Source organism: Muscardinus avellanarius (genome assembly GCF_963383645.1).
Source record: "Muscardinus avellanarius genome assembly, chromosome: 1".
In the NCBI taxonomy this organism is placed as follows: domain Eukaryota; kingdom Metazoa; phylum Chordata; class Mammalia; order Rodentia; family Gliridae; genus Muscardinus; species Muscardinus avellanarius.
The window spans coordinates 181,087,106-181,102,840 of NC_137786.1; the positions used below are offsets into that span (position 1 = coordinate 181,087,106).

General features: G+C 43.6%; 2 protein-coding genes across 2 annotated transcripts in view; one reads left to right on the forward strand and one right to left on the reverse strand.

Annotated features, from left to right (window-relative positions):
- Positions 1 to 15,735, reverse strand: part of LOC308259065 (olfactory receptor 52H1-like) — a gene marked incomplete at both ends in the record, with an annotated part of 349,856 nt that overhangs the window by 57,240 nt on the left and 276,881 nt on the right. The gene's annotated exons all lie outside the window — the stretch shown is intronic.
- Positions 720 to 9,129, forward strand: TRIM6 (tripartite motif containing 6; the record flags this gene model as incomplete). The annotated part of the gene is made up of 7 exons (XM_080702796.1): positions 720 to 1,157; positions 2,293 to 2,388; positions 3,043 to 3,273; positions 6,403 to 6,425; positions 7,951 to 8,051; positions 8,315 to 8,341; positions 8,564 to 9,129. Exons 1-7 carry the CDS (start codon positions 735 to 737, stop codon positions 9,127 to 9,129), a joined length of 1,467 nt encoding a protein of 488 aa, XP_080558922.1. The 5' UTR covers positions 720 to 734.

Sequence of the window (15,735 nt, forward strand, 5' to 3'; positions counted from 1 at the left end):
CAAAGAGGTGAGAACGTCAGAGAAAGGTCTGATCATCCGTGGTGTGAGGAGGGGAGCTTTTTTACTCATTTGAAGCTGAGGATCTGTGCATCCGGCACTGTGCTAGCTGACTGGGCTACAACCACGAACACAAAACCAGTCTCTGATCTCTTGAAGCCCAACATTCCAGCAGGAGGATTCATACAATTAAGATATAGATCAGGTGCTGATAAAAGGAAAACAGTTGATAAATATGCAGAGAGATTCTGTGACAATTGCAGTTTATTGACCAGCTCCAGCAGAACCTCTGATAAAGAAACGCATCTGGAGTGAGTGAGTCAAGTGGGTATCAGGGTGAAGGGTCACCCATGCAGCAATCCGGAAGCAGCAGTGTGTGTTGGTATTTCTTACACTGAGGGTGCGTTTTGGTGGGGTGAGGAAAGGTCAGGCCTATGGCCGCTCCCCATGCGGCTCCTCTTCTCCAGGTTCTCCTTTGGTCTCTTCATCCAGTAAAAGTAAATCACAGATTGCCCTATAAAAGGGTGAAAAGTGGAATGTCATATGATAAAAAAAAAAGTATTGGAAATAAAAACAAGAAGCCCTCCTGTACCCCAAACATCTAACCTCTGTCCATTCTTTTATTCTCCCTTCTCTTAGCCTGAACTATTTTTGTTTGCTCTTCTACCTGGGCTACCACAAGCAGGGGACATCTGAGGAGTCAGGGCTGGGCAGGTGGGGCCAGGAGGAGAGCTGCCATGACCGCAACAGTTCTCGTGGACATCCGGGATGAGGTGACCTGTCCCATCTGCCTGGAGCTCCTGAGGGAACCCCTGAGCATAGACTGCGGCCACAGCTTCTGCCAAGCCTGCATCACAGAGAGCAGCAAGGAGTCAGTGGCTGGCCAAGCAGGGTTGTGCAGCTGCCCCGTGTGCCAGACCAGCTTCCAGCCCAGCAGCCTGCGGCCTAATCGGCACCTGGCCAACATAGTGGAGCGGCTCAGGGAGGTGGCATTGGGCCCCGGGAAGCAGCCGGAGGTGATTCTTTGTGCACGCCATGGAGAGAAGCTCCAGCTCTTCTGTAAGGAGGATGGGACGCTGATTTGCTGGCTTTGTGAGCGTTCTCAGGAGCACCGAGGTCACAACACATTCCTCATGGAGGAGGTCACCCAGGAGTACCAGGTGGGAGCCCAGGATGGAGGGAGGATGGACAGGGAGGAGCAGGGTCCTTGGCAGGAGATTCTAACTTTGCATTACACTCTGAACTGCATTCTTTGTTGTCTTCCCCTTTGCCTAGAGAATGAACCTAGGAAATCCCATCTTGATCAAGAATAGAGACTGTGCTGGGCGTGGTGGCACACACTTTTAATCCCAGTATTTGGGAGGCTGAGACAGGAGGATTGTAGTTTGCAGACAGCCTCGGCTACCTAGTGAAACCCTCCACAATTTAGTGAGACCCTGTTTCAAAATAAAGAATAAAAAATAGGGCTGGGGGTGTAGCTTAAAGGTAGAATGCCCCTGGGTTCCATCCCTAGTACTGTTTAAAAAAAAAAAAAATCTTGCTGCACAAGATTGATTAGGAGTTGCTGGGGGTGAAAAGGGAGCCTGGTGGATTGAGTGTGGGAAATATGTTGGCCGTGAGAGGAAAGGAGTAAAGTGCTTTGTGACAGGTTCTTTGCCCAGGAGAAAGAATCAGTCTGTTCCTGTTGGCTTCCATCCCTTGTATGTATAAGATGCTTCAATCTCTGCCTAGTTTATTCCATGTCTGGGTACTGAAACAAAGCCTGACCCTAGCTAGGCGTGGTGGCACACACCTATAATCACGGTACTTAGAAGGCTGAGACAGGGAGATGCCAGGTTCGAGGCCAACCTTGGCAATTTAGCAAGACCCTCAGCAATTAGATCCTTTTTCAGAAATAATAAATAAAGACATAGGACTGGGGGTATAGTTCAAAGGTGAATGCCCTTGGTTTCAAAGACCGTCGGTACCAAAAAAGAAGGAAGAGAGAGAGAGAGAGAGGAAGGAAAGAAAGAGAGGAGAGAGAAAAAAGAAAATAAATCTTTTTTTTTTTTTTTAACTGAGGATGGAACCCAGGGGCATTCTACCTCTGAGCTACACCCTCAGCCCTATTTTTTTATTCTTTATTTTGACACAGAGTCTCACTAAGTTTCAGAGGGCCTCACTAAGTAGCTGAGGCTGGCCATGAACCCGAGATCCTTCTGTCTCAGACTCCCAAGTACTGGGATTACGGACGTGTGCTATGATATGCAGCCAGAAAGAAATCTTGACCCTGCTGACCTGATGCGTTTCTTTCAGGAGATGTTCCAGAAATCTCTACAGAAGTTGAAGAGTGAGCAGCAGGAAGCGGGGAGACTACAAGCTGTAATCAGAGAGAAGAGGGCATCCTGGAAGGCAAGGCGTCCCCTAGAGGGTGTCAGGGGACAGGAAGAGGGGCAGGTCGTGGATGCCAAAGGGCAAAGAAGTCCGAGTTCTGTCTGTCCCCTGATAATCTGTCTAGACGCGCTTCCCTCGGGCTAGTCCTTCAGGGCATCCTTCCACAGTAGGCTAGGGAGGCAGCTAAACATGCTACAGTGTCCCGTGTGCAGGGGGACCAGGGTGGAAGTTAGATTACAAACATGTCAAAGTGGACCCAGGTTTTTAGGGCAATCATATAGGAGAGGAACCAGGCCAGAAGTAGTCCCTGGTAAATAATCGTGGTTTACAGTTTCAGCTTCTTTGGCTTCCTGGGAATGGCAGGTTAGTCACAAGCTCATAATTCCCACCTGAGTACTCAGAATTGGAAAGGGAGGCTGCCTGGAATCTAACCCTCATCCAGGAATCACAGCCTGTATCTTGACAGGTTAGATAAGGCCGCCTGGGGCTAACCACTTGGGAAGAACTTCACCAGAGGAAATTAAAAAGAGAAAAGAATAGGTTTCACAGGCCTGCGCCTGCAAGCAATTACCCCTCCTCTCCCAGGAGGCAGGCTGGCCCCAGAACACAGTGCTGAGCCTGACTCCTCAAGCCCTATAGACAACAGCTTCATTTTCTAACTTGATACCCAAGAATCAGATGGAGCCGGAGAGGCACAGGATCCACACAGAGTTTAATCAGCTGCGAAGCATCCTGGACAAGGAGGAGCAGCGGGAACTGAAGAAGCTGGAGATGGAGGAGAGGAAGGGACTGAGTCTCATGGACCAAGCTGAGGGCGAGCTGATCCAACAGAGCCAGTCGCTGGGAGAGCTCATCTGGGACCTGGAGCGGCGATGCGAAGGGTCACCGCTGGATCTGCTGCAGGTGAGACGCTTGAAGGAGCTGGAAACTGAGTCAAGGAAAAGAGAACCAAGTCTCCTTCCTGTCTGGAACACAGGACTAACATCCCAGGAGGAAGGGAAGAAAAATCCTTTGTGTCTACTGTGCCCCTTCCCTATTGAGCTATGCAGAGGTCACAGGGCAAAGCATACAATAATTTTAGAGTACAGATGCTAAAAGGAAAGTGTATGTGTGTGTGTGTGTGTGTGTGTGTGTGTGTGTGTGTGTGTTACTGGGGATTGGACTCACGGACATTCTACTCTTGAGCCACAACCCCAGCCCTTATATTTTATTATAATACTGAAACAAGGTCTCACTAAGTAGCTAAGGTTGGCCCTATATCTGCGATTCTCCTGTCTCAGCCTCCCAAGTACTGAATTACAGGCTTGGGCCACCATCCCCAGCTCTAGCAATAGATATTTGAACAGGTCTTGGGGGTTGGGCTCTGACCTACATATGGGTAATCTGAATGAATACAAGGTATCAAGTCTAGAAAGATTTGGTGGAGAGACTTGATGGAGAACTGAGGTTGAAGTTTGAGTAGACATTTTCTACAGAGAATCAATAGTGTGATAGTAGAGTTGAGGCAAGATGCACTGTGTAATCTTGTGGCGCTTGTAGGCTGTTTTTAATTTTTTTGTTTTGTCTTCTTGCTTTCCTTATACTCTTCTTTTGCTGGTGGAATGATTATTTCTTTATTTGTTCTTGGGTGCCAGTACTGGAGTCCTGGGATAACAGCCTTCTGCCTTTTGGAATTTTTTTTTGTTCACTGGCTCATTTCATTCTATTTAACTTTTTTCTTCATTTTTATATTAGGCCACCCTAATACTTTCTCCTTTGCTCCCTTTTTCTAGCCCCTCTACAGACTACTCAAACTCTAAAACTGTGTCCTTAAATGTAAAAGAATCATCAATTTATGTTGCTTGTTCAGGTATTCCCATGCCCATTATTTGGCTGTCCAATGGACTTTAAAATTTTTTTTTTACTTTTTATTTTTTTGTGGGTCTGGAGATGGAACCCAGGGGCATTTGACCTCACTTGCTGACCTATATTTTATGCTTTCTTTTGAAACAGGGTCTTACTAAGTTGCTGAGAACCATTCAGGAACCTGAGATAGGAGGATCATGGTTCAAGGACAGCCTCAGCTACTTAGTGAAGCCCTTTGCAACTCAGTGAGACCCTGGTTCAAAAGAAAAGAATAAAAAGTATAGGGCTGGGGGTGGGGGTGTAGCTTGGAGGTAGAATGCCCCTGGGTTCCATTCCCAGTACTGCAAAAAATAAAAAATAAAAAATAAATAAATAAATAAATCCATTGTTATCCAACAACTGATTTTCTAGAATTCTCTAGACTTTTAGACATCATTATTTCTCTTTTTCATATCTTTGTCACATTGTTGCCCACTATATTTTCCTCAAAGAAAAGAAATAAAAAATTTTTTGTAGTACCATATCTCCCTTACCAGAAATTTCTCTGAACTACTAAATTTTTTTTTTTTTTTTTGGGTGGTACTGAGGGTGGAACCCAGAGGCTTTCTACCTCCGGGCAATACTCCCAGACCTTTTTTTATATTTTATTTGGAAACAGGGTCTCACTAAGTTGCTGAAAGCCTCACTAAGTAGCTGAGGCTGGCTTCGAACCCGTGCGATCCTCCTGTCTCAGCCTCACAAGCACGGGGATTACAAGCATGCGCCACCACGCCCGGCTGAACTACTAAAATTTGATAGCCAAAATATAAACACCAAGATGTAAACATGGAGAATAAAACCAGCCTAAGAGAAAAAGCCATGAAATGGCACACTTACTTGACCTTTTATGTTCCTCAGTACAGCCATTATTTAAGAGTGACACAATCCTGGCTATTAGGTATAAATGGACACACCCAGCACCTCCAACTGCTGTGTGTGTGTGTGTGTGTGTGTGTGTGTGTGTGTGTGTGTGTGTGTGTGTTTTACTGGGATGGAACCCAGGAGCTCTCTACTACTGAGTTATACCTCTAGCCCTTTTTATTTTCTATTTTGATACAGAGTCTCACTAAGTTGCCCAGGCAGGCCTTGAACTTGTGATTTCCCTCTTCCAGGCTTCCAAGTACTAGAATTTCAGATGTGTACTACCATGACTGGTACCTCCACTGTTTTCTAGGTTAAAGAAAGTTTGAAGCCAGGTGTGGTAACATACACCTGTAATCCTAGTACTTGGATGGCTGAGACAGAAGGATTGCAGCCTCAGCAATGTAGCAAGACTCTCAGTAAACTAAAGAGATCCTATTTCAAAATAAAAAATAAAGAAGATTAGGGGTGTAAATTAGAGGTAGAATGCCCCTGTGTTCAATTCTCAGTACCAAAAGAGGGGGAAGAAAAGTTCAAGTTGTATTTTTGTGAAATACTACCCAAAATACACCCAATACAGAGAAGTTATCCATGAGTTATATAGAGCAAATTGCTGGACTTGTCCTCAGAGTTATTGAACTGTATAAAGCAGAAGTTAGAGGGTCAAACAGGAGGTGAGTTGGCAGTGCTCCTGAACAAGCAGGCATTTGGGGTGATGAAGGGGAACAATGAGTGGCTAAAAGAAGGCCAGGTGGGAGTAGACTGACTTATCAAAGACGGGGCAGAAGAGTCAGGCCCAGTGTGCGTGCCTAGAATCCCAGCAATTTGGGAAGCCGAGGCAGGAGGATTGCAAGTTCGAGGCCATCTTCAACAGCTTAATGAGATCCTGTCCCAAATAAGCTAGGTATAACAGTGCACTACTGTAATTTCAGTACTTGTGGGGATTACAGGTTCGAAGCTAGACTCAGCAACCTAGCAAGGCCCTGTTTCAAATATATAAAATAAAATAAAACAGGGCCTGGAAGTAGGAAAGTCCCCAAAGCCCCTGGGTTCCACCCTTAGTACCACCAAAAAAAAAAAAAAAAAAAGAAAAGAAAAAAGAAAAAGAAAAGAAAAGAAAGAAAGAAACTAATTCACTGAGTCACGAGGGTTCTCAGGGTCAGTCACCCCAGGTTTTTCTCTTTTTTATGTGACCTCCACAGTGGGGCTGTCTTTATTCCTATTGTATCATGGGGTGGTATAAATGACCTATTACTCCTAAACTTAACCTGTCTTTTTCTTCCCTAGAATGTGAGTGATATCATGAAAAGGTATGTATAAAGGAAGTTATTACTTCAGATTAACCAAAGATTTTTGTGTGTGGGTGTGGGGGTGTTGTTTGGGGATGGAACCCAGGGCCATTCGACCTCAGAGCTACACCCTCTGCCCTATTTTTTATTCTTTATTTGGAAACAGGGTCTCGCTAAGTTGTGGAGGGCCTCACTAAGTAGCTGAGGCTGTCCGCGAACCACGATCCTCAGATCTCAGCCTCCAGAATGCTGGGATTACAAGCGTGCGCCACCACGCCTGGCTAACCAAAGATTTTTGTGCCCATAGAATGACCCTGTATTTAGTAAGAAAGGGGAAATAGTCACAAGACGAGGAACATTCAGGACTGTGGTGTCTTGAATTACTCTTCACGTGAGACTTTTGGGATCTCACCATAAAAGGAATGGACTGGCTTTGGTGGTGGGAGATTTGGATGATGGGAGGGCAAACACTGGGGAGGGCAGTACTGTTGCTGAGAATAAAGGCTTGCCATGTCAGTGACCGCCTCCCCCCAAGTACCCTGTGGTGTGATTCCTTTTCCACAACCCTCTGTACCTACGTCCAGTTCCAGTTCTTGTAGTTATAGCTGCCTCAGTGTGCACGGGAATGTTCTTGGTGCATTTTATCAGAGGGAAGTTCACATCTGCGTTGTTTGCCTTAGGACTGAGAATTTGTTCTTGGGATATCTGCCATAAATTTCCCTTCTCTGCTGGCTTTGAAATAATCCAGGCCTTTCTTAGTGCTCAAATTTCCATTTGTCTCAATTCCAGTAAAAACACACATCTGAGACATGAGAATGGTTTTGGTCTTGGAACAGAACATGTTCTCTTCTCTATCACCTAGTCTAGAATATCTTCTAACAAGGCGCCTTGTGAAGTTGCCCATACACCTTCAGGCTCCTCACAGACAGACAAGTACACAGCTTGGAGGTGAGGACATCTCATTTCTCCAAGTGTCACACATCCCCAGAAACAGTCAATCCTAAGATGCTGTTCAGAAAAGCTTCCCTCCTGGGCTTCTGGCAGAGCTAGGGCGTCAGCCCACCAACTTCAAATGAGTCTTTCATTTGATATTCTCAAAGCCCTGGCAGCAGCTTCCTGGTGTTCTGCCTGTCCACTTAAATCCCCAGCTACTCCCTGTCAACCCTCTCATATGGTACTGACATTTTAAATATTTTGTGTCTTTTTTAGAGGTAGCAAAGGATTTCCTAGCCATTATTCTACTCGATTCTCTACTATCCCTAGGCCATAGAGAAAACTATTGTATTTTATAAAAATAGCAACAGAAAAAAGAAAGAAACAAAATGAGGCTTTAAGAAGTCCATTCTTAGTCAAGTTTACACGGATGGTGAGAAGGTAGGTTCAGATGTGTTGGTCCAATGCTCGCCTCTTTGTAGAATGAGCTAACTCTCCTCAGGGAAGAGCATTGAAGAGCATTGATGCTCTTTGATGGGCCCGAGAGTGAGGAACAGGGGTGTGGGGGAATCCATGGTCACCTGGATGGGCTCATAAGGTCTTTCCTCCCTAGGACTGAGTTCTGGACCCTGAGGAAACCCCAAGATCTCCCCACCAAGCTGAGAAGTGTGTTTCGAGCCCCAGATCTTAAAAAGATGCTGCGAGTGTTTAGAGGTGAGAAGATTCAGAGAGTTTGGGTATGGAATTACTATCAGGGTAAGAAATCAATAGGATGGAGGGGTATCATTGGCACTTGGGCAGGAGGTATTGATATCTTGTGCTAAAGATGCAGTTTGTATGGATGGAGAGGCAAAATGACCTGCTCTTGTCCTCATGGGAATCCCCCACCATTCTCCTCCATCTGGTAAGGGGGAGATAACCAGACCCAGAACCAATGATTTTTATTCCACCCTTTTTAACTCTTTTTGTCATTACAGAGCTGACAGATGTACAGAGCTACTGGGGTGAGTGAAAATCATGGGCTCTGATGCCCTTTCACGTGGTCTCCCCCAAACAAATCCGTGGGTCCTCCCGGGTCCGAGGCATCGGTGCCCCTCCCTGCCCTACTTTGCTCTGGTTCCTCCCAACCACGTCCAGTGTCCCAGCCACTTCCTATTCCCCTCTTGGCAGTGTTCTAAGACCCACGTACCCATTCTCTCTGGCTGATGTTGTACTTTTTCCTACAGTGGACATAACCATGAATCCACACACAGCTAATTTAAACCTCCTCCTGTCTAAAAACCGGAGACAGGTGAGATTCGTGGGTGCAAAGCTATCCGGACCTTCCTCTCTAGAAGAACATTACGACTGCAGTGTCCTGGGCAATCAGCTCTTCTCTTCAGGAAAATACTACTGGGAGGTAGATGTAAGCAAGAAGGCCGCCTGGATCCTGGGGGTGTGCAGCAGCTCCATGGCACCCGCGCTCTCTTTCAGCCAGTACACTAACAATCAGAACACTTTCTCCAGATACCAGCCGCAGAATGGGTACTGGGTAATCGGGTTGCAGCATAAACACGAATACAGAGCCTACGAGGACTCTTCCCCATCCCTGCTCCTCTCTATGTCCGTGCCCCCTCGCCGTGTTGGGGTTTTCTTAGACTATGAGGCTGGGACGGTTTCCTTTTATAATGTCACGAACCACGGCTTGCCCATCTACACCTTCTCCAAACATTACTTTCCTACTGCCCTCTGTCCGTACTTCAATCCTGGCAACTGTGTGATCCCGCTGACGCTGCGTCGCCCAGGCCCTTGAACTTGCTGCTGCTCATTCCTGCAGCTGAGTAGCACCTTCAGAGGCAGCGCATCTGCAGCCAGGCAGGATGCGCCTCTCTGATCTCCTCTATTCTGTGTTCTCCTCTCCTGTTGAGCATTTACTTATTGGTGGGGCTCGCCCAGTTGGGGACAGTGAACATCCTTGAGGGATCTCAAAATAGGTTGAGGGAGCTTTGGGCAATTTATCATTAAGTACGTTTGGGATTTGATAGGAAGTTGTTCATGGATGCGTGAAGTCAAATGAAAGAATTGTTTTCATTTGCTGCAAGTTTTTGTGCCGAATAAAAAGTTGAATTTGAGATGATTGTGTGTGTTTCTTTTTGTGTGTGTGTGTATTTGTGTGGGCTACTGGGAATTGAAACTAAGGGCATTCTGCCTCTGAGCTATACACCCAGTCCTATTTTATTTTTATTTGGGAATAGGGTTTCACTAAGTTGCTGAGGGCCTCACTAAATTGCGGAGGCTGGCCATGAACCTGTGTGATCCTCCTGTCTCAGCCTCCCAAGTACTAGGAGTGCACCCCCAAGCCAAACTCCTGTGTCATTTTTATTGTTATTGGCACTGAGATTTTTTTCAACCACACTGATTTGATTCAATTGATATATGTGCCACAAATTCCTGAAATAAATTATTTGTTTTAGGCAACACTTGGTTTATTTTGGGAGCACATAATTTAGATTTTGTTTTCATCTGTGTGTATGAAAGAAATTGGCCCCTAATTTTACATTCTTAGAATTTCTTTGCTGGGCGTGGTGGCGCATGCTTGTAATCCCAGCATTTGGGAGGCTGAGACCGGAGGATCGTGGTTCGAACCGCGGACAGCCTCAGCTACCTAGTTAGGCCCTCCGCAACTCAGTGAGACCCGGTTTCAAAATAAAGAATAAAAATAGGGCAGGGGGTATAGCTCGGAGGTCGAATGCCCCTGGGTTCCACTCCCAGACCCGCAAAAAAAAAAAAAAAGGAATTTCTTTGAAGGTTTTATAAAATGCAATAATGAGCAATGAAATTACTGTGTAAATATAGATAAGATCAAGTGCGTAAAACAAACCACTGTAATTTTGATGACTTTAAATTCAAATAGAAAGGATTGTAACTTTCAACTACGATCTCTACCACAGTCTTCAGAAGATTTCAGGGAGACTATTTAATTTTGAGGTCTTTATTGATGGGCTCATTATTTTTGTTTGTTTTCTGTTGCTGAGAATAGCTATGTGGTCATACCTAACTGAAAGGAAGGTTATTTTAAATGCCTAGCCATGTGCAATCATGTATAATAAAGTTTCAAAAAAAATAGGCACGGCGGCATGTGCTTGCAGTCCCAATACTTGAGATGCTGAGACAGAAGGATCACAAGTTCAAAGCCAGTACACTCTAACTTACAGAGACCCTGTTTCAAAATAAAAACTGCAAAGGGGTGTAGCTCAGTGGTAGAACTCTTCAATTCAATTTCTAGTACCATAAAAAAAAGAAAGAATGAAAAATACTATCTAAATTTCATCAAATTGTAAAATTATTCATCATTATAAAAAGTCTTTACCGTAAGACAAAAAACTTTACTCTTATCCTTTTCCCAACTTTTGTTTTTATCTGACATACTAATTAAAAATTGATTTGAGCCAGGCATGGTGGCACACGCTTGTAATCCCAGTACTTGGGAAGGTGAGACAGGAGGATCAGAGGTTTGCAGCCAGAGTCAGTACTTAGGCCTTCCGCCTAAGTATTGTTTTTAGTGAGATCCTGTTTTTAAAATAAGGAATAAAGAAAGAATAGGGCTGTGGGTGTACTGAGTTTTCTTAGTGTCTGAAATTAATTTTTTAGATATTTAGATACTTTGCTCCTCCATTGTCTCTCTTCTCTTTTTAGTATTCCAATTTTCGAGTATGCATATTGTGTATCTTTTGAAATTTCTCTCCTCAGATACTCTTTTGTTTTTTTTTAATACTTTTTCTCTTTGCATTTCAGTTTAGGACATTTCAAAGGGCATCACTACATCTCTTAAAGCTCACCGATTCTTTGGTCATTTCCAGTCTGTTTCCTTGTTCTTTGCTTGACTGTTGACCAGGCTGGGCTCAAACTTGTGATCCTCCAGTATCAGTTTCTTGAGTAGTTGGGATTACCTAGTCTTTGATGTATTAACTATAATTGTTTTCATTCCTTGTCTGATAATCTGATAAATTCAAAATTTATGTCAGGTTTGAGTTCAGTATTTCTGCTTACTTTGTTTCTTCAGAGTGTTATTACTTGACTTTCGGCATGCCTTCTAATTTTTTTTTTTTTTTGGTGGTACTAGGGATTGATTGAACCCAGGGGCATTCTATCTCTGAGCTGCACCCCCCAATCCTATTTTTTATCTTAGTGTAGTATTTTTTGTTAATTCAGCTAGAAGTGGGGGCTGTGTTTAATGTTTACTCTGTAGGAACCTAGGCTTCAAAATTTCTCTACTCTCCTTGTTTTTCCCTTGATGGCTTTGAGTTTCCCTAGGAATTCTGTTTGTTTGTTTATTTTGTTTTGTGCTGTGTTGTTTTGTTTGCAGTACTAGAGACTAAACTCTGGGCCTTTCTACCTCTGAGCTACACTCCTAGCCCTATTTTTTATTCTTTTCTTTTTTTTTTTTTTTTTTTTGGCAGGTCTAGGGGTGGAACCCAGGGGAATTCAATCTCCAAGCTACACCCCCTGCCCTAAATTTTTATTCTTTATTTTGAAACAGGGTCTCACTAAGTTGCAGAGGGCCTCACTAAGTAGCTGAGGCTGTCCGCGAACCGCGATCCTCAGGTCTCAGCCTCCCAAATGCTGGGCCTAATTTTGAAACACGGTCTCTTAAGTTGCAGAGGGTCTCATTAAGTAGCTGAATCTGGCCATAAACGGGCAATCCTCTTTCAGCCTCCCAAGTACTGAGATTACAAGTGTCCACCACCACTAGTGCCTGGCTAGGAATTCTTAAACAGCCTCTTGCAGCTGTTCCAGCTGTCATCCTGGACCACTGCCATGGTGGTAAGGTGTGTGTGTGTGTGTGGGGGGGGGGGGCTTCTGTAAATCCATGATGAATTCTGATTTCACTGGACCTGTGCTCCTAGGCTGTGGCCTCACAAGTGTGTCTTCACCTGCCTCCCCTTAGGGTGAGACTGGAATGCTGGCAGGGATTGAGGGTGGGCAAATGCCTCGCCTTCATTGAAATAAGGCTCTGGTAGCATCTTTTATAATGGAGAGAAGGTCCTTTGTTATGGGAAATTCTCTGAGCATACTTCAACATGTTTTTTTTTTTTTTTTCTCCTTCCTTTTCTTGATTCTTCACTATGGGAACCTGAGCTAATTTTTGGAGAAAATTTTCAACAAATAATGTTTTTACCACCATGTAAATTACCATTTAATTTGTCCTACCAAGCCAAGCTTGGTGGTGCATGTCTGTAATCTCAGCACTTGAGAGGCTAAGATAAAAGGATTGCTGGTTTGAGGCCAGACTCGGCAACTTGCTCACAATTTAGCTAGACCCAGTTTAAAAAAATAACAACAACAACAACAACAATAATAAATGGCTTGGGGTGTAGCTCAGAGGTAGAATGCCCCTGGGTACCAATTTTAAAAAAGTGTTTTATGCCATTTGTGGTGGTGCACACTTGTAATCCCCGCACTTGGGAGGCTGAGACAGGAGGATCACACAGATTCAAAGCTGGCCTCAGCTACTTAGTGAGGCTCTCAACATTTTAGTGAGACCTTGTTTCCAAATAAAATATAAAAAAAGGTCTAGGAGTATAGCCCGGAGGTAGAAAGCCTCTGGGTTCCACTCCCCAGTACCACAAAAGAAAGAAAGAAAAAGAAAGAAAGAAAGAAAGAAAGAAAGAAAGAAAGAAAGAAAGAAAGAAAGAAAGAGAAAGAGAAAGAGACATAGCATCTACACTCATTTCAGAGATCTGCCATTTCCCAAGGACAATGACAAGTGATCTCTCGATCTGACTCCAATCCCAAATCTTTCTTCTTTTCCTTTGTATTTTGGTTCTGGGATTGAACCCAGGAACATTCTACCTCTCAGCTACACCCTCAGCCCTTTTAATTTATTTTATTTTGAAACAGTGGCTCTCCAAGTTGCTGAGGGTCTTGCTAAAATTTTGAGGCTGGTACCACTGGTTTCAAAGCTGCAACCCTCCAGTCTCAGCCTCCCAAGTACTGGGATTACAGGTGTGCATCACCATCCCTGCTTGATAAGTTGCTGAAAGCCTCATCAGGCTGCTGAGGCTGGCCTCAAATCTGTGAGCCTCCTGTCTCACTCTACCAAGTACTGAGATTACAGGCATATGCCACCATGCCTGGTCACACTCTTTTTAAACAGTAGGTACTTCAGCTGGGTGTGGTGGCAAATGCCTATAATCACAGTACTTGGAAGACTGAGACAGAAGGATCACAGATTCAAGACAAGCCTCAGCAACTTTGAGATTTTTAGTAACCTAGCAAGACCCTGTTTCAAAACAAGCAATAAAATGGACTAGGGCTATAGCTCAATGGTAGACTGCCCCTGTGTTAAATACCCAGTACCACAAAAAGATGAGAAAGTGAAAAAGAGACTCATTTACCAGCTAGCACTACCCCCAGTCCCCTCCTGCCCTGAGCCAGCCTTGTCTCTGAGTCATTTACTTTCAAAATGCCAGTAGCTGGTGCCCCAGGTGGAAATAGCTGCACAATTTTAGATATAGAGAAGGTATCCAAGCCCCTTCTGTCTCCAAATTGCTGTGACCTGTCAATCAGGCGACATACAATAGTGAATAAGAGATATTCTAAAATAACTTTTAGTAGAAGCAAATGGACATTTTACACATATGTAAACCAGCCAATTTTTATTTTCATGTGAAAATTTTCTGATTATTCATGAATGTTAAATGATTATTCATTTTAACAAAATGAATGTTTAACAGACAAAAGATTCGAAGGTTTGAGGACCTCCTCAGCAACTTAGTGAGGTTCTCAGCAATTTATTGAGACCCTGTTTCTACATTAAAAAATCAAATAAAATAGAGCTGAGAGTATAGCTCAGAGTTAGAAGGTACCTGGGTTTAACACCTAGTACCAAAAAAAAAAAAAAAAAAGGAAGATGAGGAAAGAAAAGAAAAAAAAAAGAATTACTTCCTTAAATGTAGCCAAAACATAAATCCAACTTTGTTGGTTACAAATATTTGTATGTTACAGTTCTTTTCATTGTTTCTTTTCCTTTTTTTTTTTTTATGTGCTGGGGATTGAACCCAGAGGTGTTCTATTTCTGAACTATATTTCCAGCCTTAGTTTATTTTTATTTGGATACAGGGTCTCACTAAGTTGATGCAAGCCTCACTGAGTATCTAAGGCTGGATTCAAACCTGTGATTCTTCTGTCTCAGTCTCCCAAGACCTAGGATTACAAATGTGCACCATTAAGACCTGGCTCCAATTCAACACATTTATAATTTTTCTTCTGCCTGGGATTTGTCCTTGGATCCCAAAGCATGTATCAGATGATGGGAGATGCAGGCATGGCAATTGTACTTTATCAAGCAGTTTCCTAAAGTGGTCCTTTTTGTGATGTAACAAACCCTACAGGAGGTCAGGAGCTAGAATTTTCTTGCATAAAACACAGAAAATGAATCCACCAACTTACTTTCTTCAAGAAAACAGTATGTCCTTCATGGAGACACAATCTCCTGGGATCATCCTGTGCCCAACATAGGTGTTAACTTCTAACAAGGGCTCTCCTGCTCAATGTTCCTCCCCAACAGGTGAGATTCATTCATTCATTCATTCATTCATTCATTCTTTCTTTCTTTCTTTCTATCTCTCTTTCTTTCTTCCTTCTTTCCTTTCTTCCTTCCTCCTCCTCCTTCTTCTTCCTCCTCCTCCTCCTCCTCCTCCTCCTCCTCCTCCTCCTCCTCCTCCTCCTTCTTCTTCTTCTTCTTCTTCTTCTTCTTTACTACGGATTGAACACAGGGGCATTCTATATCTTAGTTACATCCCAAATCTGTTATTTATTTATTTATTTATTTATTTATTTATTTATTTATTTATTGTACTGGGGATGGAACACAGGGACGTTCTATCTTCGAGCTACACCCCCAACCCTATATTTTATTCTTCATTTTGAAAATGGGTCTCACTGAGTTGCAAAGGGTCTCAATAAGTAATTGAGCCTGTCGTGAACTGGGATCCTCCTGTCTTAGCTTCCCAAATGCTGGGATTACAAGCATGCACCACCACACCCAGTTTTTTTTTTTTTTTTTTTTTTTTTTTTTGGTGCTGGGGTGGAACCCAGAGGCTCTACCTCCGGGCTATACTCCCAGACCTATTTTATATTTTATTTGGAAACAGGATCTCACTAAGTTACTGAAAGCCTCACTAAGTAGCTGAGGCTGGCTTCAAACCTGCGCAATCCTCCTGTCTCAGCCTCCCAAGCGCGGGGATTACAAGCGTGCACCACTATGCCCAGCTATGCCCAGGTTTTTTTTAAAAATATTTATTTATTTATCTATTTATTTATGGTACTGGATGTGGAATCCAGGGGCTTTTCTATCTCCAGGCTGTACTCCCAGACTTATTTTATACTTTATTTGGAAACAGGATATCACTAAATT